The following is a 24,317-nucleotide window of genomic DNA, read 5'->3' on the forward strand; positions in this document are numbered from 1 at the left end:
CAACAGCTCAAGTTCACGTGGATTTGCAGATTGTGCTGGGACACTGAAAAAGCTGCATGAAAGATGGTCATAGGGATGCACGATGCAGCGTATATATCGATCCGATATATTATTGACTCGATAATAGACACTTTTTATTATTTATTTATCGGAATCTTAAATTATAGCCAATTAAAACGTCTGATGAACACAGCGTACCTGTTCGCGCTCATGACGTCGTACATCAGTCCCTGTCCATGCCACCGTGATGTGTTTGAGTTGGAACTGAAAACTGTTGGTGTGGATGTTTTTTATACATTCTGAGAGTGACTGTAAGATTGCAATTTATTCCGAGAGGGAAAAGCATTTGCAAATTTTAACACTACCAACACCTTAGAGTCCCTCATCGCAACTACAATGTATGGCAAGAATGCGAGGCGCTTGCAGCCAGCGTTAGTGAAGGGGGGGAGTCTGGCAGTGACAGCTGCCTCCAAACGGTGTGGCATCAAAGACAGCTGCCTCCAAACGGTGTGGCATCAAAGACAGCTGCCTCCAACCGGTGTGGCATCAAAGACCACTGCCTTTACATATCAGTGGCAGTTTCCGTTGACACCAGAAGTGCCTCTACGAGCTACCGCTGCCACGATTTGAGCTTGCCCTTACTGACCTATGGGCCTCAGACGTCAGTCCAGTGAGTATGGTTAGTTTGACGGCTCGATGGCTGCATGATGATTTCAATAAGAAACGGACATTGTTGCATGCACTCACATACAGCAGCCTGTCAGTTCTATAAGAGCCTTCATTTTTTAATGAAAGATGCACTTTGTATTTTGCTTCAACTAATTGTGTTTAAAAACATTTCTGTTCAGAGTAATTTGTAATCTATTTTGAATTTTTATGCAATACACTTGATAAGACTTATGTTACATGAAGGCCAAAGTATAAAGAAACCGTCCTTACTCTCATGCACTAAAAGTACATAAGCTGTCCTCAACCTTTTTCCATTTCTTTATTGAGCAAAATATTCCATGTGCTTTTGTCAGTTTTCATCAGGCTTTCAGTTCTATAACAGATGCATCAGACACAGTTGATCTATTCTCATTATTCTGCTGCAGCTCAGAAAGGAAACAAAGAGTTTAGAGGGTTAATTTCAGTGACAACAGTTCTATCACAGCCCATGAATATGATACATAAAATACAGTACTTTTCAAATTGGTGAAGTTTCGATGATTGCTTATTATTCAAAGAGAAGCTGAAGATTGGACACAGAACAGATGTTTTCAGGTGGTTTGCTGTTTTCTGAAAACTGTGTGAATAACAGAGCTGGATCTTATTTCTGTGTTTCCATGTTCCTCCCTATTACTTCAACCTAAATAACTTCCCTCTTATTCATGCTATTTTTATTATAACCACACCCGAGGTGGGGTGTGTGGGGGGGAAGACCCGCTCTGACCCGGCTTCTGATTGGCTCAACATGATACTCAGACTCGGCCAATCAGAGGCAGGGTATGGAAACAGACACACGAGAAGCTTCTTTTTACTTCCGGTTTATTCTCGGTCTGTCTGAAAACTGACTGAGTCGTAGTAATAGAATCGTCTTTAAACTCTGAATAAATGTGCTGTGATATATATTTTAAATGATTCGAATTTAAATCAGGCACAGGCACGAAGAGCTGAAGGACCATCGGTGCCTGGTGATTTTGACGCTCGGCGGAGAAGGGCGGTTCCGGTCTAAAGGAGATTCCTACTTCCACAGAAGAAGATCGTGATCAGCGGAAAGAGACTCAGGCAGTGTCCGCCTCACAGCTCGTGTTCTGAGGCATATATGAAGTTTGAGTCGCTCCGGTTCTGAGTCGAGGACATGGATGGACACTCGAGTTCCGGACCCGTCACGGTGCTGCTGCTCGCCGCCCTCACGAGCTCCGCGCTGGGCCAAAGTAAACCGTTCTACTTCGAGGACGGCAAACAACTGGTCCTGACTCCTCCCGAGCACGGAAGTGTCATCTCCAGCGTCGTGTGGACCCACAACTCGAACCTGGTGGTGGAGTGGGTGAATAAAGACCTGGAGTTCTTCGGCTCGTTTAAAGGACGGACCAGCCTGGACGAGAGCACCGCACAACTGACCGTCAGCGCCGCCAGGCAAAGCGACGGGGGAGAATACAGGGTGGAGATCAACAACGTGCAGCAGAGTCAAGTGTACACGGCTATCGTGATCAAGAAGGTGCCCAAGCCCTCGGTGGTGGTGGTGCCCACTTCATGCAGCACCAATTCCAGCAGATGTACCCTCACCTGTCAGGGAGACCCCGCCGGGACTGAGCCCCTCACCTACAGCTGGAGGAAGGACTCAGGTTGGTGGGGGCCGGAGCAGCAGAGCATGGACCACCTCATCATCAATGACGTGAAGACGAAGCGTGTAGAAGAGATCTCGTGCAGGATGAAGAACCCAGTCAGCGAAGAGGAGAGCGACCCTCTTAAGAACCCAATGTACCGGAAGGGATATGTGTCTCCAGGCGAGCTGGCTGCAATTATCTGCTCCTCGATCCTTGCTGTGGTCTTGGTTGGTCTTGGAGTTTGGAAGCGAGAAGCCATCAAGAAAAAGTTCTCTGCAGATTCAGGGACTATTTAGGGGAGGTCGGGAGTTCTGGTTTAACTTAAGGAGATAGAAGTCCATCTGTTATGAAACCCCTGAATGGAAAGCCCAACTAGAGAGATTTACATTCCTCCACCAAGGCCATCAGTCTGTCTCACTATGAAACACGAGCAGAAGAAAAAAATCCAAGATCTGCCCCAAAATGAATTGAGCTCTTCCTGAAGTCGTGCCCCAGCCCTCCTCTAAACTTCACAGGACTCTGTTCAGTGGTTTCTTCGTGTTTCTGCTAACGAACAAACGCAGGCAAAACCACGACCTCCATCCAGCTAATGAAGCTCCAGCATCACATCTGGTCTCCGGTGCCATGAACAACTGGACTGTTCATCCCTGAATTCTTCCTGCTTTTTTAAGCAACCACCTGTGTACAGGCTGTAGCTGTATGGTATTCAAAATATGAGATGGGTGAGAAAAATAATTCAGTAACTGCCCCGTCTCAATTCATAGTATGACAGTGGTGGAAGAAATGAAGCATTTTTTGAAACCAAAGTAGTAAAAACAGTTTAGAAATATTATTTGACTATTATATGTAAAGTCAGGGAATCAAAATGAACTTGAGCTGCTTTCAGACCTTCACTAAACTGATATTCAGATGAAATGTTCTGGAAGTTCTGTATGTGAGAACAGATGTCTGAGCCAGTGTCTCCCTGCAGCCTCCGAGTAAAATGTCTTCAAAATGTCAGAGTGAGTCCATGTGAGAATTCAGCAGGAGGCGAAGTGGACGTGTTGATGAGGTTTCTAACACGTGACGGACATGAAACTGGAAGAATATAAATATCTCAGGATGACGATGATGGAGTATTCTGACCTTAGTCTCATTATGTTTACGTTTTAATCTCATAATGTCCCATTGGACGTTCCACAGCATTTTGTGTCATCGACATGCGACAGTTACCAACTGATGACAACATGTGTCCTGGATTTGAGTGTAAACAAGATTAAAAAACAGAGGAGTTGAAAGTTTGTTAAAATCAGACAGAAAACTCTCAGAAGAGTAAATGAGAGTATCGTGTATTAAATAATTCCAGTTTGGAGTTTTAAAATTCTAGTGGGAATGTCAGACGTATGACATAATGGACGTAATGTTGACATGTGACATCATCAGTGTAACAAGTCACCAGGATTATGAATGGAATATTCTATTAGCAACGTGTTTCAACATTATATTCATATTATTGTCTTACTCTGAATAAGGCCAATAGTCAATGTATTGTGTCCATGTAAACGCAAGTACTAATATAATAACTTCCTAATTGATTTGTTGATGGAGTAATCAGAGTATGATTGTGATGGAAACTGGAATGAGTACTTCAAAGTTGTACTCCTGAGTTAATGATCTTCATTACCTTCCACTGCTGCACAACTATGACTGAACCATGTACACTGAAGGTGAAAATAGTTCCTGGCTCATTATGTGCCATCTTATGTATGTTGTTAACTAATGTTTCTTCATTTTATTACTTTTTATCCGTCACTCGAGGCAGAATAATTGAATGTATTTTTTAAAACGCAGCCTGTCGTGAGTCAGAATCATTTTTTTGCTTATTTTTCCCACAATGTGCACATACAGGGTCAATGTGAAACATTAAGACGCATGTGTGTGATTAAATTCAACAACCAAGTCATTAACCGAACTATAACCATGTTTTATGCACTGGCTGCTTCTGTGTATTTAAAGTTAATCCCTGTTTGCTCTGAAAAACAACTTCCTCTCTTAACAAAATGGAAATATGTTACGAAAACCTCCACTTTGTCTTTGTAATTTATAGTTTCTCACATTTTAAATGTTTGACGCTGTAGAGTTGTGTGCCTTGAAATTAAATTTCTTTTGTTGTGATGGTATAAAGTCTAGATTTGTGTTTATTTCAATCGAACCCATTTATTCATATATGTCGTAAATGTCACAACTGTTTGATGTCCTGGCTCCTAAATGGTGGAATGAGCTCCCCAATGACATCAGGACAGCAGAAAGTCTGTACATCTTCCGCCGCAAACTAAAAACACACCTGATCCGACTATACCTTGGATAAAAGTTTAAACTAACAATTTAGTAGCACTTAAAAGGCACTTCCTTATAGCACTTTGTAGTTTGGCTTTCTGGAAGAAATAGTACTTTCTTGATTCTTGTTGTTCTGGGTTTGTACCCTCATGGTTGAATGCTCTTATTGTGAGTCGCTTTGGATAAAAGCCTCAGCTAAATGTAATGTAAAAATGTGTTGCCCTTCGATTAACGTGGAGTACAGTGGAGCTGCCCGCCTACCCGCTCTGTATATGACACACACCGGACTCCAAAAGGAAACGGACACACGAGAAGCTTCTTTTTACTTCCGGTTTATTTTCGGTCTGTCTGAAAACTGACTGAGTCGTAGTAATATAATCGTCTTTAAACTCTGAATAAATGTGCTGTGATATATATTTTAAATGATTCGAATTTAAATCAGGCACAGGCACGAAGAGCTGAAGGACCATCGGTGCCTGGTGATTTTGACGCTCGGCGGAGAAGGGCGGTTCCGGTCTAAAGGAGGTTCCTACTTCCACAGAAGAAGGTTCGTGATCAGCGGAAAGAGACTCAGGCAGTGTCCGCCTCACAGCTCGTGTTCTGAGGCATATATGAAGTTTGAGTCGCTCCGGTTCTGAGTCGAGGACATGGATGGACACTCGAGTTCCGGACCCGTCACGGTGCTGCTGCTAGCCGCCCTCACGAGCTCCGCGCTGGGCCAAAGTCAATCGTACTTCTCGGTCGGCGACTCCCTGGTCCTGACCCCTCCCAAGCACGGAACCACCATCACCAGCGTCCTGTGGACCCACAACTCGAACCTGGTGGTGGAGTGGGTGAATAAAGACCTGGAGTTTTTCGGCTCGTTTGAAGGACGGGGCAGCCTGAACGAGAGGACCGCACAACTGACCGTCAGCGCCGCCAAGCAAAGCGACGGGGGAGAATACAGGGTGGAGATCAACAACCAGCTGCAGAGTCAAGTGTACACGGTTATCGTGATCAAGAAGGTGCCCAAGCCCTCGGTGGAGGTGAGGACCCTGACATGCAGCCCCAAATCCAGCAACTGTACCCTCACCTGTCAGGGAGACCCCACCGGGACTGAGCCCGTCACCTACAGCTGGAGGAAGGACTCAGGTGGGTGGGGGCCTGAGCAGCAGAGCATGGACCTCATCATCATCAATGACGAGAAGACGAGGGGTGTAAAACAGTTCTCGTGCAGGATGAAGAACCCAGTCAGCGAAGAGGAGAGCGACCCTCTTAAGAACCCAATGTACCAGGAGGACCCGTTATCTGCAGGCGGGCTGGCTGCAATTATCTGCTTCTTGATCGTTGCTGTGGTCTTGGCTGGACTTTGTGTTTGGAAGCGAGAAGCCATCAAGAAAAAGTTCTGTGCAGGTTCAGAGACTGTATCTTCAGAGGTGGTCAGGAGTTCTGATTTAGCAGAAAGAGAGCCATCTGTTCATGAACCCCTGAATGAAAATCCAAACCAAGGCGAGGATTTGCCCCAAAAACAATTGACCTCTTTCTGAAGTCGTGCCCCAGCCCTCCTCTAAGCTAATGAAGCTCCAGCATTACATCTGGTCTCCGGTGCCATAAACAACTTGACTGTTCATCCCTGAATTCTTCCTGCTGCAGAGGACTTTTCAGTTTTTTATATGAAACCACAACAGTAGAGCTGAGGGCAGAAGCTAAGAAATTTCATAATCTGACAATTTTTTTTAAGCAACCACCTGTGTACAGGCTGTACCTATATGAGATGGGTAAGAAAAATAATTCATGAACTGCCCCATCTAAATTCATAGTATGACAGTGGTGGAAGAAATGATGCATTTTTTAAAACCAAAGTAGTAAAAACAACCGTTTAGAAATATTGTTTAACTATTATATGTAAAGTCAGGGAATCAAAATGAAGTTGAGCTGCTTTCAGACCTTCACTAAAATGATAATCAGATGAAATGTTCTGGAAGTTCTGTATGTGAGAACAGATGTCTGAGCCAGTGTCTCCCTGCAGCCTCCGAGTAAAATGTCTTCAAAATGTCAGAGTGAGTCCATGTGAGAATTCAGCAGGAGGCGAGTGGACGTGTTGATGAGGTTTCTAACACGTGACGGACATGAAACTGGACGAATATAAATATCTCAGGATGACGAAGAGGAGCCGTACACGTAGAAGACATATGGAGTATTCTGACCTTAGTCTCATTATGTTTACGTGTTAATCTCATAATGTCCCATTGGACGTTCCACAGCATTTTGTGTCATCGACATTCGACAGTTACCAACTGATGACAACATGTGTCCTGGATTTGAGTGTAAACAAGATTAAAAGACAGAGGAGTTGAAAGTTTGTTAAAATCAGACAGAAAACTCTCACAAGGGTAAATGAGGGTATCGTGTATTAAATAATTCCAGTTTGGAGTTTTAAAATTCTAGTGGGAATGTCAGACGTATGACATAATGGACGTAATGTTGACATGTGACATCATCAGTGTAACAAGTCACCAGGATTATGAATGGAATATTCTATTAGCAACGTGTGTCAACATTATATTCATATTATTGTCTTACTCTGAATAAGGCCAATAGTCAATGTATTGTGTCCATGTAAACGCAAGTACTAATATAATAACTTCCTAATTGATTTGTTGATGGAGTAATCAGAGTATGATTGTGATGGAAACTGGAATGAGTACTTCAAAGTTGTACTCCTGAGTTAATGATCTTCATTACCTTCCACTGCTGCACAACTATGACTGAACCATGTACACTGAAGGTGAAAATAGTTCCTGGCTCATTATGTGCCATCTTATGTATGTTGTTAACTAATGTTTCTTCATTTGATCAATTTGTATCCGTCACTCGAGGCAGAATAATTGAATGTATTTTTTAAAACGCAGCCTGTCGTGACTCAGAATCATTTTTCTGATTATTTTTCCCACAATGTGCACGTACAGGGTCAATGTGAAACATTAAGACGCATGTGTGTGATTAAATTCAACAACCAAGTCATTAACCGAACTATAACCATGTTTTATGCACTGGCTGCTTCTGTGTATTTAAAGTTGATCCCTGTTTGCTCTGAAAAACAACTTCCTCTCTTAACAAAATGGAAATATGTTACGAAAACCTCCATTTTGTCTTTGTAATTTATAGTTTCTCACATTTTAAATGTTTGACGCTGTAGAGTTGTGTGCCTTGAAATTAAATTTCTTTTGTTGTGATGGTATAAAGTCTAGATTTGTGTTTATTTCAATCGAACCCATTTATTCATATATGTCGTAAATGTCACAACTGTTTGATGTCCTGGCTCCTAAATGGTGGAATGAGCTCCCCAATGACATCAGGACAGCAGAAAGTCTGTACATCTTCCGCCGCAAACTAAAAACACACCTGATCCGACTATACCTTGAATAAAAGTTTAAACTAACAATTTAGTAGCACTTAAAAGGCACTTCCTTATAGCACTTTGTAGTTTGGCTTTCTGGAAGAAATAGTACTTTCTTGATTCTTGTTGTTCTGGGTTTGTACCCTCATGGTTGAATGCTCTTATTGTGAGTCGCTTTGGATAAAAGCCTCAGCTAAATGTAATGTAAAAATGTGTTGCCCTTCGATTAACGTGGAGTACAGTGGAGCTGCCCGCTCTGTATATGACACACACCGGACTCCAAAAGGAAACGGACACACGAGAAGCTTCTTTTTACTTCCGGTTTATTTTCGGTCTGTCTGAAAACTGACTGAGTCGTAGTAATAGAATCGTCTTTAAACTCTGAATAAATGTGCTGTGATATATATTTTAAATGATTCGAATTTAAATCAGGCACAGGCACGAAGAGCTGAAGGACCATCGGTGCCTGGTGATTTTGACGCTCGGCGGAGAAGGGCGGTTCCGGTCTAAAGGAGGTTCCTACTTCCACAGAAGAAGGTTCGTGATCAGCGGAAAGAGACTCAGGTAGTGTCCGCCTCACAGCTCGTGTTCTGAGGCATATATGAAGTTTGAGTCGCTCTGGTTCTTAGTCGAGGACATGGATGGACACTCGAGTTCCGGACCCGTCACGGTGCTGCTGCTAGCCGCCCTCACGAGCTCCGCGCTGGGCCAAAGTCAATCGTACTTCTCGGTCGGCGACTCCCTGGTCCTGAGGCCTCCGAAGCACGGAACCGTCATCACCGGCGTCGTGTGGACCCACAACTCGAGCCTGGTGGTGGAGTGGGTGAATAAAGACCTGGAGTTCTTCAGGTCGTTTAAAGGACGGAGCAGTCTGAACGAGAGCACCGCACAACTGACCGTCAGCGCCGCCAAGCAAAGCGACGGGGGAGAATACAGGGTGGAGATCAACAACCAGCTGCAGAGTCAAGTGTACACGGTTATCGTGATCAAGAAGGTGCCCAAGCCCTCGGTGGTGGTGAGGACCCTGACATGCAGCCCCAAATCCAGCAACTGTACCCTCACCTGTCAGGGAGACCCCGCCGGGACTGAGCCCGTCACCTACAGCTGGAGGAAGGTCGACCCAGATGACCCAGATGACCCAGCTCAGTGGGGGCCTGAGCAGCAGAGCATGGACCACCTCATCGATGACGAGAAGACGAGGGGTGTAAAACAGTTCTTGTGCAGGATGAAGAACCCAGTCAGCGAAGAGGAGAGCGACCATCTTGATAACCCAATGTACCAGGAGGACACGGGATCTTTCTCTCCAGGCGGGCTGGTTGCAGGTCTCTTCTTCTTGATTCTTGCTGGGGTCTTGGCTGGACTTGGAGTTTGGAAGCGAGAAGCCATCAAGAAAAAGTTCTGTGCAGGTCCAGAGACTGTATCTTCAGAGGAGGTCAGGAGTTCTGATTTAGCAGAAAGAGAGCCATCTGTTCATGAACCCCTGAATGAAAATCCACACCAAGGCGAGGATTTGCCCCAAAAACAATTGACCTCTTTCTGAAGTCGTGCCCCAGCCCTCCTCTAAGCTAATGAAGCTCCAGCATCACATCTGGTCTCCGGTGCCATAAACAACTTGACTGTTCATCCCTGAATTCTTCCTGCTGCAGAGGACTTTTCAGTTTTTTATATGAAACCACAACAGTAGAGCTGAGGGCAGAAGCTAAGAAATTTCATAATCTGACAATTTTTTTTAAGCAACCACCTGTGTACAGGCTGTACCTATATGAGATGGGTAAGAAAAATAATTCATGAACTGCCCCATCTAAATTCATAGTATGACAGTGGTGGAAGAAATGATGCATTTTTTAAAACCAAAGTAGTAAAAACAACCGTTTAGAAATATTGTTTAACTATTATATGTAAAGTCAGGGAATCAAAATGAAGTTGAGCTGCTTTCAGACCTTCACTAAACTGATAATCAGATGAAATGTTCTGGAAGTTTTGTATGTGAGAACAGATGTCTGAGCCAGTGTCTCCCTGCAGCCTCCGAGTAAAATGTCTTCAAAATTTATTTGATTTGAAATGTTGATGTGTGAGGTAGCGTACATTTTAATGACTTCACATGCTTCAATTTAGCCTGTGAATTTATATCTTAGCAGACACGTTTCCATGGACACCAATATTCTGACATTAACCAGAATAAGACAATCTGAATAAGGCACTGCATGTAAAGGGCGTGTTCTGATGAATTGAACCTGAATGAGATCATACTCAGACTAATCAATTGTCAAACTAAGACATATGGAGTATTCTGACCTTAGTCTCATTATGTTTACGTGTTAATCTCATAATGTCCCATTGGAGGTTTCACAGCATTTTGTGTCATCGACATGCGACAGTTACCAACTGATGACAACATGTGTCCTGGATTTGAGTGTAAACAAGATTAAAAGACAGAGGAGTTGAAAGTTTGTTAAAATCAGACAGAAAACTCTCAGAAGGGTAAATGAGAGTATCGGGCATTAAATAATTCCAGTTTGGAGTTTTAAAATTCTAGTGGGAATGTCAGACGTATGACATAATGGACGTAATGTTGACATGTGACATCATCAGTTTAAAAAGTCACCAGGATTATGAATGGAATATTCTATTAGCAACGTGTGTCAACATTATATTCATATTATTGTCTTACTCTGAATAAGGCCAATAGTCAATGTATTGTGTCCATGTAAACGCAAGTACTAATATAATAACTTCCTAATTGATTTGTTGATGGAGTAATCAGAGTATGATTGTGATGGAAACTGGAATGAGTACTTCAAAGTTGTACTCCTGAGTTAATGATCTTCATTACCTTCCACCGCTGCACAGCTATGACTGAACCATGTACACTCAAGGTGAAAATAGTTCCTGGTTCATTATGTGCCATCTTATGTATGTTGTTAACTAATGTTTCTTCATTTTATAAATTTTTATCCGTCACTCGAGGCAGAATAATTGAATGTATTTTTTAAAACGCAGCCTGTCGTGAGTCAATCATTTTTCTGATTATTTCTCCAACAATGTGCACGTACAGGGTCAATGTGAAACATTAAGACGCATGTGTGTGATTAAATTCAACAACAAAATCATTAACTGAACTATCACCATGTTTTATGCACTGGCTGCTTCTGTGTATTTAAAGTTGATCCCTGTTTGCTCTGAAAAACAACTTCCTCTCTTAACAAAATGGAAATATGTTACGAAAACCTCCATTTTGTCTTTGTAATTTATAGTTTCTCACATTTTAAAGGTTTGACGCTGTAGAGTTGTGTGCCTTGAAATAAAATGTATTTTGTTGTGATGGTATAAAGTGTAGATTTGTGTTTATTTCAATCAAAACCCATTTATTCATATATGTCGTAAATGTCACAACTGTTTGATGTCCTGGCTCCTAAATGGTGGAATGAGCTCCCCAATGACATCAGGACAGCAGAAAGTCTGTACATCTTCCGCCGCAAACTAAAAACACACCTGATCCGACTATACCTTGGATAAATGGCACTTCCTTATAGCACTTTGTAGTTTGGCTTTCCGGAAGAAATAGTACTTTCTTGATTCTTGTTGTTCTGGGTTTGTACCCTCATGGTTGAATGCTCTTATTGTGAGTCGCTTTGGATAAAAGCCTCAGCTAAATGTAATGTAAAAATGTGTTGCCCTTCGATTAACGTGGCCAAGTACAGTGGAGCTGCCCGCCTACCCGCTCTGTATATGCTTCATCAACAAACACTGGTGAGACACACACACACACACACAGTGTGTGAGGAGTGTCAGTTATTTCCTGAGTTGTGTGTTGTGACTTGTTGTGCAGGGCCGGCTTCCTGTGTCTGGCCGGCACCGCCTGCCTCTGCACCACGTTCATCCCTGAAAACACAGGTGAGTGATGCAGCTGTCGTGGTGGGAAGCAAAAAGGGAGGGGACGACCACTCTGACCCTGCTTCTGATTGGCTCAACATGATACTCACCAGACCCCACCCAATCAGACAGGAAGCCACACGTGTTGGCCAATCAGAGGCAGGGTATGGAAACAGACACACGAGAAGCTTCTTTTTACTTTCGGTTTATTCTCGATCTGTCTGAAAACTGACTGAGTCGTAGTAATAGAATCGTCTTTAAACTCTGAAACCTGAATAAATGTGCTGTGATATATATTTTAAATGATTCGAATTTAAATCAGGCACAGGCACGAAGAGCTGAAGGACCATCGGTGCCTGGTGATTTTGACGCTGGGCGGAGAAGGGCGGTTCCGGTCTAAAGGAGGTTCCTACGTCCACAGAAGAAGGTTCGTGATCAGCGGAAAGAGACTCAGGCAGTGTCCGCCTCACAGCTCGTGTTCTGAGGCATATATGAAGTCTGAGTCGCTCCGGTTCTGAGTCGAGGACATGGATGGACACTCGAGTTCCGGACCCGTCACGGTGCTGCTGCTAGCCGCCCTCACGAGCTCCGCGCTGGGCCAAAGTCAATCGTACTTCTCGGTCGGCGACTCCCTGGTCCTGACCCCTCCCAAGCACGGAACCACCATCACCAGCGTCGTGTGGACCCACAACACGAACCTGGTGGTGGAGTGGGTGAATAAAGACCTGGAGTTCTTCGGCTCGTTTAAAGGACGGACCAGCCTGAACGAGAGCACCGCACAACTGACCGTCAACGACACCAAGCAAAGCGACGGGGGAGAATACAGGGTGGAGATCAACAACCAGCTGCAGAGTCAAGTGTACACGGTTATCGTGATCAAGAAGGTGCCCAAGCCCTCGGTGGAGGTGGTGCCCCCGTCATGCAGCCCCAAATCCAGCAGATGTACCCTCACCTGTCAGGGAGACCCCGCCGGGACTGAGCCCCTCACCTACAGCTGGAGGAATGTCTCAGGTGGGTTGGAGCTGGGGCAGCAGAACCTCCTCATCATCGATGACGCGACGAGGGGTGTAAAACAGTTATTGTGCAGGATGAAGAACCCAATCAGCGAAGAGGAGAGCGACCCTCTTAATAACCCAATGTACCAGGAGGACCCGGTACCTCCAGGCGGGCTGGTTGCAGGTATCTGCTTCTTGATCCTTGCTGTGGTCTTGGCTGGACTTTGTGTTTGGAAGCGAGAAGCCATCAAGAAAAAGTTATGTCCAGGGACTGTATCTTCAGGGGAGGATGGCAGTTCTGGAAGTCCATCTGTTAATCGACCCCTGAATCAAAAGCCAAACTAGAGAGATTTACATTCCTCCACCAAGGCCATCAGTCTGTCTCACTATGAAACACCGAGCGGAAGAAAAAAATCCAAGAATTGCCCCAAAATGAATTGAGCTCTTCCTTAAGTCGTGCCCCAGCCCTCCTCTAAACTTCACAGGACTCTGTTCAGTGGTTTCTTCGTGTTTCTGCTAACGAACAAACGCAGGCAAAACCACGACCTCCATCCAGGTAATGAAGCTCCAGCATCACATCTGGTCTCCGGTGCCATGAACAACTCGACTGTTCATCCCTGAATTCTTCCTGCTGAAGAAGGACCACAACAGTAGAGCTGAGGGCAGAAGCTAAGAAATTTTATAATCTGACTATATTGTCTTCTTTATTTTTTTTTTTAAGCAACCACCTGTGTACAGGCTGTAGCTGTATGGTATTAAAAATATGAGATGGGTAAGAAAAATAATGAATTAACTGCCCCGTCTCAATTCATAGTATGACAGTGGTGGAAGAAATGAAGCATTTTTTTTAAACCAAAGTAGTAAAAACAACAGTTTAGAAATATTATTTAACTATTATATGTAAAGTCAGGGAATCAAAATGAACTTGAGCTGCTTTCAGACCTTCACTAAACTGATATTCAGATGAAATGTTCTGGAAGTTCTGTATGTGAGAACAGATGTCTGAGCCAGTGTCTCCCTGCAGCCTCCGAGTAAAATGTCTTCAAAATGTCAGAGTGAGTCCATGTGAGAATTCAGCAGGAGGCGAGTGGACGTGTTGATGAGGTTTCTAACACGTGACGGACATGAAACTGGAAGAATACAAATATCTCAGGATGAAGAAGAGGAGCCGTACACGTAGAAGTCAAAGACGTATTCTATTAGCAACGTGTGTCAACATTATATTCATATTATTGTCTTACTCTGAATAAGGCCAATAGTCAATGTATTGTGTCCATGTAAATGCAAGTACTAATATAATAACTTCCTAATTGATTTGTTGATGGAGTAATCAGAGTATGATTGTGATGGAAACTGGAATGAGTACTTCAAAGTTGTACTCCTGAGTTAATGATCTTCATTACCTTCCACTGCTGCACAGCTATGACTGAACCATGTACACTGAAGGTGAAAATAGTTCCTGGCTCATTATGTGCAATCTTATGTATGTTGTTAACTTATGTTTCTTCATTTTATCAATTTTTATCCGTCACTTGAGGCAGAATAATTGAATGTATTTTTTAAAACGCAGCCTGTCATGAGTCAGAATCATTTTTTTGCTTATTTTTCCCACAATGTGCACGTACAGGGTCAATGTGAAACATTAAGACGCATGTGTGTGATTAAATTCAACAACCAAGTCATTAACTGAACTATCACCATGTTTTATGCACTGGCTGCTTCTGTGTATTTAAAGTTGATCCCTGTTTGCTCTGAAAAACAACTTCCTCTCTTAACAAAATGGAAATATGTTACGAAAACCTCTTTTGTACGTGTTATTTATAGTTTATCACATTTTAAATGTTTGACGCTTTGGAGTTGTGTGCCTTGAAATAAAATTTATTTTGTTGTGATGGTATAAAGTGTAGATTTGTGTTTATTTCAATCGAACTCGTGGGATTCAGGAGGGAAACGAACCCGGAAATACACGGAGGTAACCCTCCCACGTTCCGTCGGTAATGAACTTTAGCTCCCGGTACCGGAGGCTCGGGGATGGATGTGGACGCAGCCTTCCTGGTGGTCGGTGAGTTCGGACCGTACCAGAAACGGGCGGTGGCGGTTCTGGTCGTGACTCAGGTCAGTAAAGCTCAAACTGTTGTTGTTTTTTTGTAAAAGTAAAAGAAGAAGAAGAGGAGGAGTCCATGTTGGAGGCGGCCGAGCGACGTGGCTTTAAGGTTCTACTGCTGGTTCATATTTCACTGTTTCACCGGAGCCATTAAACTATATATTCAATTTATATTTATATATTGAATTTCGGACACTTCTGTGAAGTTAAGCTAGCGCCACAAGTGCGTCCTTCCAGGGTTGATAGCACCAGACTTCATTCAAATAACCCACAAGAATAGAGTTACCTGACTTATCCACTAGCTTTAAAATAACGCAACCCATAATTCAATATACAATAGAAATGTACGAGAGCTATTAGTGAATTCGGCTGATAGCAGAAACATTTAAACACGAGTTAATCCAATTTAAAGTCTTATTCTAACACAGCTAAAACAACAGCTCCGCTCCGCACACCTGCTTTGACGAGCATCTGCGGAACATCTCAACAATTTGCCCATTTATGAAAAGGAAATCCCCCACATGGGCGTCAAACATATGCCGAATTCATCCCGACAGCCCCTTTATTCATATATGTCGTAATTGTGTCGCCCTTCGCTGTGTGTTGTCTCCAGTGTGACGTTAAATGTCAGTGTCCACATCTGTAAATGAGGTTCGCCATTGTGCTCTGTGAGGTTAAGCTAATCCCGTTAGCTGGTTAAACGTCACTAAACTAGTTAACTAAAGTTCCTACAAACACATTAAGACCATTTTCTTCATTCATCTCTAGGTTTTACTTCCCGCCTCTGTTTCCCATATGGATCTTAACCCAGTGTTCAGCTTCTCATTCCTCTTGTTTGAACTCATTAACATGTTTTTAACATGACTTCTAAATGATGTCACATGACTTTAAAAACCTGTTGATCCAAACTGATTAAGACTGTGAGAAACCAGCCCGAGCCTGAGTGAACGAGCTGCTCAAACCCTCTTCAGTTACTTTCTAAGCTTTAGATTTCATCAATAATAATAATACTTTTTATTTGTACATCGCTTTGTACAGTTTTAATTGAATCTGGATTGTGAAGGGTTCTAGTTTGCAGGAGGGGAGAGGATGTGTTTACAACATGGACGCTGTAATCGACATGTTGGAACTACACCTTGACACCTCTTTATAATATTTACTTAATAACTACGAGCAAAGAAAAGGATCAGATGTGACGGGCAGATAAAGGATGTACAACGTGCACTTAAACCATAAAAATGTCTGCTGGATAAAATGTGCTGTTAGGAGCTTGTGAGGTGTGAACAAACAGTTTGAGGGGAAGTTCACATTAAAAGCTTCTATAGAGTGGAATGTAAAATTATGTTAATTGGTTAATAAGTGATGACAAAGTTTTTTGGGACTTTCCGAGTTTTTGTTCCGATTTGAGATGGTGTTCATGTGAATTTCATGTCAATCAGGAAACATGGACATTTGAACAAACATCAGTGTGATAAGAATTACCTTAAATGACAGAAACCATCTTTGACAAACATTTATTTAACGTCTACTTTGATTTTCTTTTAGTTTGGTCCATGTCCCATTTGCTAACATGGAGGAGGTGGGGTTTATACTGCAGCCAGCCACCAGGGGACGATCAAGATGATTTGGCTTCACTGTCAGTGAGCCGTCATGTCGTCCATCTTTATTCAGTGTGTTTGTTACAGTTGTGTTCTGTGTGTTTCAGGTGTACATGGCGTGTCAGTCCATGCTGATTGTTCTGGTTGGTTCTACACCCGAGTACCACATCGAGCAGCAGGACGACGCCGCGGCCGGACGCCAGGAGCTGCACCAACAAGTCACCTTTACAGAGGACATCGACTCCATAGTGACCGAGGTGAAGGAGTTAACATTCACGGTCGCTCTTACTGAGCCGAGGCCTCTGGATTCATCGTCTGTGCTCGTTTAAATCTCTGCATCTTAAATGTACAGAAACAAAACTGGTTTGTGTGTCTGTCCCCTGTCGCTCCTCAGTGGTTTCTCGTCAAGCAGCAGGCCTATAAGGTCAGTCTCGCTGGATCGCTGTTCTTCGCGGGCCTTCTGGTGGGAAACATCGTCTTCGGGCCGCTTTCCGACAAGATCGGGAGGAGACCGGTCTACTTGACAGGTGAGAGAAACCACAGAGCATTGATAGACGGGCGCTGTTTGTCCTGGGAACAGTGGAAATTATCTGCACGTCTGGAAAATTCTCAAAAAGCATTGGATTCAGTTTTCTTAAAAAACTGGGCTTTAGACAGTTTTCAAAAGTTTGAAATTTAATTCACAGTAATTTTGAATATTTTTTTCTTGTCTGCTACCGGCAATTATGTTATTTTAATGTTATGTAATGTTGTAAAATGACTGTGTGTCCGACTGCTGACTGTCGGGAGACACCACACGTATCAACTAGAACTGGGATTATTGTGCGGGTGTGTTACGCTGCAGGAGACGTTTTTTTTGTCACTTCTGCAGTTCATCATCCCATAATGAGCCGGTGTTGTACATGACCTTTTAAAGATTTTATCATTTTCTTACTACTCGTAGGCCGAGGCCGACGTTAATTAAATCATCAAGAATCAGTGATGCACAAAACAAGGAAATACTGATAAAAATGTGATTTAGTAATAAATCATTCCAGGGCATATCGTCCTCACTGGATTGCTTTTGGTTTTATTGTGTAACGGGTATTAAACTTTGTGTGATTTTAAAAAGTCTTTCATTACATTGGGTGAATCTGTAGAAACCCCGGTGAGTTATTTTCAGAAGAGTTGTGGTTTATATATTTAATTTGTGGCATGGCCTGAAAAGAAAAAGTGTGTTTACCTGGAGCTGTAAGGGATCATTGCTTTGTGTCATTAAAATAATTCAGCCTTATCACTTATTCATTCACTTCTTCCATAAATCCATAATGATCGTCTCTCTCCTTCCCAGGTCTTTTTTTTGAGGTGGTCTTTGGCTACATGACGGCGTTAGCCCCCAACTACGAGGTCTTCGCCGTGTCTCGTCTTCTGGTGGGACTGATGAACGGCGGCATCGGCCTGGTCAGCTTCGTCCTCACTCAGGAGTACGTGGGCAAGTCCTACTGGGCCATGACAGGCAAGACGACACCACGGAAACATTGTCATTCGCAGTTTTCTTTGCTGTCTTGGTTTAGACCTGCTGCTAAATTATTGGCAGTGAAATTGTTTGTTCATCAGGTGAAGTGCAGATTTTTGTGGGTGGGATGGATTTGTAGCATCGGACACTAAAGCCGTTTTCAGACATGACCTCCAGGTAAAATCCAGAGGCGAATATCCCCTCCAGAGAAAATACTGAGGATCTGCGGTGTCCACTGAATGTCTGAAAGCAGCTTAAACGACCCTGGTCTCACTTCTTTGTTTCTTCAGGGACATTGACCAGTATGAGTTTTGCAATCGGTATTGCTCTGTTCGGAGCTCTGGGATACTTCATCCGGCCGTGGAGGAGTCTCGCCACGGCAGCCAACTCGCTTGGCGTCCTGTTCTTCCTTCTGTCTGTGTGAGTGTGAACCTCAGAGACAAGTCTCTGCCTGCATCCACATCAAACCAAAACAAATACAACAGAGTGGGGGTTGGTTTTTGGAACACACAGAACAAGGCGTATTTATCATTTACCACAGGTTTCTATTGTCTATTTCTACAAATAACATATCATGACCTCTAAATATAATCTGACGTGCAAATCTACAACACATATCCACTTCCTTCCGTTGTAAAAAAATTAAGCTAAAATATCTCGGGTACGAATCTTGTGTTCTTGACGTCATTTTGAGGCAGACCTTGTGCAAACTAACTTTAATTAAAGTTAATGGAAGTTTCTAAGATTAACTCTGTCGCATTTTTCAAAATTAAACTATGTGGGAAAATTATATTTCCTCTCTTGTCGTCTCCAGAACTCTTCCAGAGTCTCCTCGGTGGCTGTATTCTCAGGGTCAGACGGAGCGAGCTGAAGAGGTGAATGTTTTAATACAGATGTTGTTCTTGAGTAGATCTAGTGTCAGTTTATTCATTTTTTTTTATCTCTGGTTCAACAACAGAGTGAACTGAGGAGTCAAAAAATATGCTTTCTGTTTTTTAAGATTTGACCTCAGTGGAAAATGTCATGAGCTCAGAAAAAAATCAAAATGACAAATAATGTTTGAGAAGGAAAACCACAGTTTAATACACAATGTCCATCTGAAACATATTTTAAAATATTGTCATCAAGAGGAATTATGGAGCAGTATGTTCAATTTCGTGGAGAATATTCCAGACTAAAAACACGATAACTCTGAAATGTCATGGTTAATAAATGAATACATTATTGAAGTCAGAAGCTGCTCTGGTGTTCACTCGTCTCTGTCTGTAACTGTGCTGTCTTCTGATTGGAGGTTCTGCGCTACATGGCGCTGAGAAACGGCAACGCCGCCAACCACCTGGTGCTGCAGCGAGTCGGCAATGCTAAAGCTGGTAACCATGGCAACATGGGCACGGGTGTCCTGCAGCTGGTCCTCCATCCGGTCCTGCGCCTTAGGACCATGGTGCTCATGTATGTCTGGTGAGTGTACCACTTGTTGATGGTTGCTGGTTCAAATCCTGCTTCTACCACAGATTCAGTAATTTCTGCTTGTTCTGCAGCTACTGTAGTATTACTGCTGTTAATACTAATTTCTAACATTTAAGCTCTTTATACCAGCTCTGTCTGCTGATGCAACAACTACATCTTCAGGTTCTGTTAATTCTCTAAATGTTATGATAAAGACATTCATGTCTTTATCATAACATTTAAAAAGTATTTTGTCTGAAGGGCATTTTAATACAGATGATTTGATCTGGTGAGTTTTCTATCTAAAAATAACTTTTTTAATTCTTAAAATACAGGAATAAATATATTGCAATCCTGAAGTAAAATTTAATTAAAATTCAATTTAGAATTTATTTTCATGCATTTGTCTGAGGAGAGGCCCACAGTGGCAGGCTCCCCCTGCAGGAGGTGACAGTTTCTACTGACACTGAAGGTGAAGAGAGACGTCAAAGAACTGCTGAGTGCTGCAGATCGTTATTACCACAAACATGTGTGTGTGTGTTGCAGGTATGCGTGCAGTCTGGTGTACTATGGTCTGACTTTTGGGGCCAGTGAAACCTCTGGCAACCGTTACGTTAATGTGGCCATGTACGGTCTGGTGGAGCTGCCCGCCTATCCGCTCTGTATATACTTCATCAACAAACACTGGTGAGACACATACACACACGCACACACACAAAAACCGTGTGCGAGGAGTGTCAGTTAATTCTTGTGTTGTGGCTTGTTGTGCAGGGCTGGGAGGAGGAAAAGCATGGCCGGCTTCCTGTGTCTGGCCGGCACCGCCTGCCTCTGCACCACGTTCATCCCTGAAAACACAGGTGAGAGTGATGCAGCTGTCGTGGTGGGAAGCAACAGTTAGAATTCTGTGCTAGAAAAGGAGACGGAGCGGCAGATGCGGTCAAAATAAATGAATATAATAAAGATCAAACCAAGCTGAACAACAGACACTGTAAACTCTGCTACAACATGTCTGAAGACTGTGCCTGCGGCTCGCTGCGTGTCCAGGATCGTCAGCTCTATGAAGCTGGGAATACTGTAAGGAATGTGTCATGTCAATGAGTGGTCCCACAGGGATAGTAAAGCAAACTTAAGTGTGTGTTTCTATATAGATTATGATAATATGATGAAATATTCTCATGTGTCCTCACAGGAGAAAAATCTTCATCCGATTAGTTTTTTCCTCATGACTAGTTCACAGACCATTGGACAGATGAGCATTTCCAAGTTCCCTGTGTTACGCGTTCAGTTACCTCATGTTACATGTTGAATGAATACAGACGACGCTCCTCGCCCACACGACCCACTGTGATGTTTGACTGTTTTCAGTGATGTCGAAGCTGAATAGTTTTTTATCTTGTGTCCGTAGGGACGTTGCTGAGCGTCACGTCGTTGGCACTTCTGGGGAAACTGATGGTCAGCGCTGCGTTCAACATCGCCTACATCTATACGTCGGAGCTCTACCCAACAGTTATCAGGTGAACTGCATGTTGTAGCGAGCGTTAACTCGGTGTAACTATTTAACAGAGCGAGGATTTTAATAAAGTTTTGATCTAAAAGATTTCACTGTTTTATATTTGTTTTTATCGTGTGTTTCAGGAACGCTGGTTTGGGGGTGTGTTCAATGTCGAGCAGAATTGGAGGAATTCTGGCACCATTTGTTCCCTCCATGGTGTGTGTGTGTGTGTGTGTGTGTGTGTGTGTGTGTGTGTGTGTGTGTGTGTGTGTGTGTGTGTGTGTGTGTGTGTGTGTGTGTGTGTGTGTGTGTGTGTGTGTGTGTGTGTGTGTGTGTGTGTGTGTGTGTGTGTGTGTGTGTGTGTGTGTGTGTGTGTGAGAAACCGATTAAACTAAAAAAACAGTGTCTCAATTGCCCCCTGGTGGCTGGGTGTAGTATAGGTCATAAACTCCTCCTCCATAGATGTTTAAGACATGACCTGCAGGTAAAATCCGGAAAAAGAGATGGGGTTTCACACATGAGCAACAAAGCAGGAGGTTTTCTGCACAGACTCGTTCACAACAACATAAAATCCTCCTCGTTATTCAGGTGAGAGGTGGAGCAGCAGACAGAGACAGGAAGTGATAATTAACTTCACTGTGGAGATCACATGATTTTATATACATCATCCTTGTGTCAGCTCTTATCTCCACAAACTCTCTTGACATCTTCGTCTGTGTCTTCTAAGTGTATGACGCCGCTTTTTCACCAGGAGATATTTGAATTTATTTATATGTATCTCTTGAGCAGATTCGGGACTGTAAATTAGAGATTAGATTTAAAACTATAACTTCACATATTTTCATTGTTTCCTTAAAATTAAAGCTCAACAGTAACTCCTTTATGTTTTTATTTTAGTTCATGTGATATGAATGTATAATGATGTTTTTGTGAAGTAAAGAAATTTACATTATTGATATATATTATGTGTGTGTGTTGCAGCGGGCCTTCCACACTTCCATGCCCTTCACTGTGTTCTGTCTGAGCGGCCTCTCCGCAGGCTGCCTTGGCCTCCTGCTTCCTGAGACCCTCAATGGACCCGTAGCCGAAACTCTGGAGGAGCTCAACAGCATAACACGCAGCCGAGTGCTGGAGAGCAAGGTGACGCAACGCACATCTGTAACACAGCTGTGAACTGAGGAAGTTACATAAATGATGACTTAAGCCAGTATAAAGGGCCTAAGGAGAGGGAGTTGAGACCTTTCGTGAGAAACAAGAGCAGGCACACAGGCAGTTGATTGACAGATTAACACATGATGGGTCAGGTAGGTGTATCGGCTTGTATGACATCATCAGCAGAAGGGTCTGTGTAGTATCGATCGGGGGATGGAGCCGTTGTATTAAGGTCCAATACGACCTGTCAATCATTTCTCAGCACATTTTTGAGATTTTGAGAAAAAATGTATTCATTGTTTACTTTGTCCCATCTGCTAACATGGAGGAGGTGGGGTTTATCACCAGTAGTACAGTCAGCCAACCACTTTGGAGGGCTATCTTGTCGTCCATTTTTATTTACAATCTGTCATGCACACCTACATATAAAAATAGATTAATTTCATCTATGTAGTCATATCACAATCCATAATCATCAAACTGTCTTCCTTCAAATTCGTATGATTAATTGATGCTGAAAACACTGGTTCGTTAACATCCATACAGACAGAGTAAATTCACTGGGCGGATTGATGATGGATGATAAATCAAATATTAACATCAGTGTGTGGGAATCAGTAATTTACTGTAAAGTCAGTCTTCAACAGAAGCAGAGCTGGTCCACAGGTTGAACTCATGAAAGAAACTCTCTGAGAATCAAAATGGCAGAAAGGGGAAGCTCTTTATCTTCGACAGCTGCGGTTTGATGTCCGTTTGGAGCTGAATTTCTCTTTATTCACTTGTGTCTTTTCGTCTCTTTGACTCCAGGCGCTTTTGTACGAGGACAACAAAAGGAAATCAAACAACAAATGAAGCCTTCGGCCTTGTCTTCATCGCAGCTGCAGCTCAGAGCAGCGAGACAGGACTGTCCACGCTTAATTCCTTATGGAACTGATTGCCTCAATAGTTCGGTCCCTTCAATGAACTCGAAGGACATTTTAAACAAGGTGGTGCCACGGACACTCTGGGATTCCCCCTGTTTCTAAATCTACAGGACAGTAGAAACTCTGCCTTGATTCAATATCCCTGAATGACATTGTGATGTTGGTGCCTTTATTTGGTGGCAGTTGATCCAACAGGATGGATATGTGATGGTTGTTAAGCTTCAGGAGAAGCTGCTTAAAAAAGAGTGAGTGAAAAATACTGGAATATTAAAAGGAAACGAGACGAAAAACACATCACATCACACACTCGCTGAGTTTAATCACATTCCTCAAAAGACATTTCCAGTTTGTGTGTACGTGCGTGTGTGTGCGTGCATGGTGGCGGGGGGGTCATCAGGATTTAATGTTGGGAAGATGCAGCTTTACAGCATCAGAACAGACTGAGGTCAGATTATCAATGTTTTTAAGTCAGATTTTTGTGAGACTGAAACTAGATCTCTTTATGATCTGATGTGTACAGGAAGTTTCTGCCTCTCGCCCAATGTCAGCTGGGATTGACCATAGCCAAAAAGAGTGATGGACTGCCCCCCCCCCTTCACCACAAAGTGATATAATTTAGTGTCTCTGCCTTCTGTGCCTTTTCTTGTCACCTTTATTACCGATGAAGCTACACTTTGCACGTCAATTGTTTGAAAGAGAAAAATGTGATTCGTTGTTTATATTCATGTAAATAAAGAAATAAGAAAACAAATGTTGCACAAGATGTTTTATGCGCAATCATTTTGTGTGGAGTGTTGTGGAGTGTGGATATGTTCCCTGTGTGAAGATGCAGGAAAGGTCCGGTGGTGTTTTCCTCACCATCACTCAGACTTGCATCAGCCAGTAGAACCAGATGAAGGGCTTTGTGAGCCTGTTTAAAAGTATTATTTATATATCAATCAATCAAATTGTATTTGTATTGTCTCATATTCACAAATCACAGTTTGTCTCATAAATCTGAACAAGGTGCAACATCCTCTGTTCTTAACCCTCAACAAGAGTAAAACTACCAAAAATACTTTTTGAACAGGAAAATAAACCTCAGAGTCACGTGTGAGGATTCCTCTCCAAGGACGGACGGAGGTACAATAGATGCTACGTGTTACTGAACACATCAACAAAATAACAGTATTTACATTAATTACATACATAACATTAACATTAATTGGAAGAAACAGCTTGTAACATAATGTTTA

The 24,317-nt window shown here is 42.9% G+C and overlaps 3 protein-coding genes and 2 long non-coding RNA genes across 7 annotated transcripts; 3 read left to right on the forward strand and 2 right to left on the reverse strand.

Moving 5' to 3' along the window:
* Window positions 1-1,554: 1,554 nt before the first annotated feature.
* On the forward strand, window positions 1,555-14,007 carry LOC117776053 (SLAM family member 5-like). The gene is made up of 2 exons (XM_034609759.1): window positions 1,555-2,548; window positions 13,183-14,007. The coding sequence occupies exons 1-2, from the start codon at window positions 1,841-1,843 to the stop codon at window positions 13,198-13,200; spliced, it is 726 nt and encodes a 241-aa protein (XP_034465650.1). The 5' UTR covers window positions 1,555-1,840; the 3' UTR covers window positions 13,201-14,007.
* LOC117776063 lies at window positions 2,850-6,368 on the reverse strand. Its single transcript, XR_004616380.1, has 2 exons — window positions 6,263-6,368; window positions 2,850-2,963 (listed from the first exon to the last, which is right to left on the reverse strand). It is a non-coding gene; the product is annotated as an uncharacterized LOC117776063 (long non-coding RNA).
* LOC117776049 (SLAM family member 5-like) lies at window positions 5,014-14,007 on the forward strand. The gene is made up of 2 exons (XM_034609754.1): window positions 5,014-6,072; window positions 13,172-14,007. Exons 1-2 carry the CDS (start codon window positions 5,273-5,275, stop codon window positions 13,215-13,217), a joined length of 846 nt encoding a protein of 281 aa, XP_034465645.1. The 5' UTR covers window positions 5,014-5,272; the 3' UTR covers window positions 13,218-14,007.
* A 796-nt stretch (window positions 14,008-14,803) lies between these two features.
* slc22a15 (solute carrier family 22 member 15) lies at window positions 14,804-23,833 on the forward strand. Of its 3 annotated transcripts, none has more exons than XM_034609742.1 (13): window positions 14,804-14,987; window positions 16,682-16,831; window positions 16,969-17,101; window positions 17,905-18,069; window positions 18,360-18,489; window positions 18,884-18,944; window positions 19,361-19,527; window positions 20,062-20,202; window positions 20,287-20,372; window positions 20,921-21,029; window positions 21,151-21,223; window positions 21,989-22,147; window positions 22,967-23,833. In XM_034609742.1, exons 1-13 carry the CDS (start codon window positions 14,904-14,906, stop codon window positions 23,009-23,011), a joined length of 1,503 nt encoding a protein of 500 aa, XP_034465633.1. In that variant the 5' UTR covers window positions 14,804-14,903; the 3' UTR covers window positions 23,012-23,833. The 3 variants fall into 3 exon arrangements, 2 of the variants coding, with proteins under 2 accessions (XP_034465633.1, XP_034465634.1); XR_004616373.1 differs by lacking the exon at window positions 22,967-23,833 and adding an exon at window positions 21,596-21,735 and having other exon boundaries at window positions 14,832-14,987; window positions 21,989-22,128; XM_034609743.1 differs by having other exon boundaries at window positions 14,832-14,987; window positions 19,361-19,518.
* LOC117776064 lies at window positions 17,797-20,403 on the reverse strand. The gene is made up of 2 exons (XR_004616381.1): window positions 20,335-20,403; window positions 17,797-18,129 (listed from the first exon to the last, which is right to left on the reverse strand). It is a non-coding gene; the product is annotated as an uncharacterized LOC117776064 (long non-coding RNA).
* Window positions 23,834-24,317: the final 484 nt, after the last annotated feature.

Source organism: Hippoglossus hippoglossus, chromosome 15 (assembly GCF_009819705.1).
Source record: "Hippoglossus hippoglossus isolate fHipHip1 chromosome 15, fHipHip1.pri, whole genome shotgun sequence".
NCBI lineage: Eukaryota > Metazoa > Chordata > Actinopteri > Pleuronectiformes > Pleuronectidae > Hippoglossus > Hippoglossus hippoglossus.

Coding starts and splice junctions, on each gene's coding strand:
- LOC117776053 (XM_034609759.1), top strand. CDS start 1,841: ATGGATGGACACTCGAGTTCCGGACCCGTCACGGTGCTGCTGCTCGCC.
- LOC117776049 (XM_034609754.1), top strand. CDS start 5,273: ATGGATGGACACTCGAGTTCCGGACCCGTCACGGTGCTGCTGCTAGCC. Junction 6,073..13,171: donor TCTGATTTAGCAGAAAGAGA/GCCATCTGTTCA, acceptor GGATGGCAGTTC/TGGAAGTCCATCTGTTAATC.
- slc22a15 (XM_034609742.1), top strand. CDS start 14,904: ATGGATGTGGACGCAGCCTTCCTGGTGGTCGGTGAGTTCGGACCGTAC. Junction 17,102..17,904: donor GAGACCGGTCTACTTGACAG/GTGAGAGAAACC, acceptor TCTCCTTCCCAG/GTCTTTTTTTTGAGGTGGTC. Junction 20,203..20,286: donor TACTTCATCAACAAACACTG/GTGAGACACATA, acceptor CTTGTTGTGCAG/GGCTGGGAGGAGGAAAAGCA.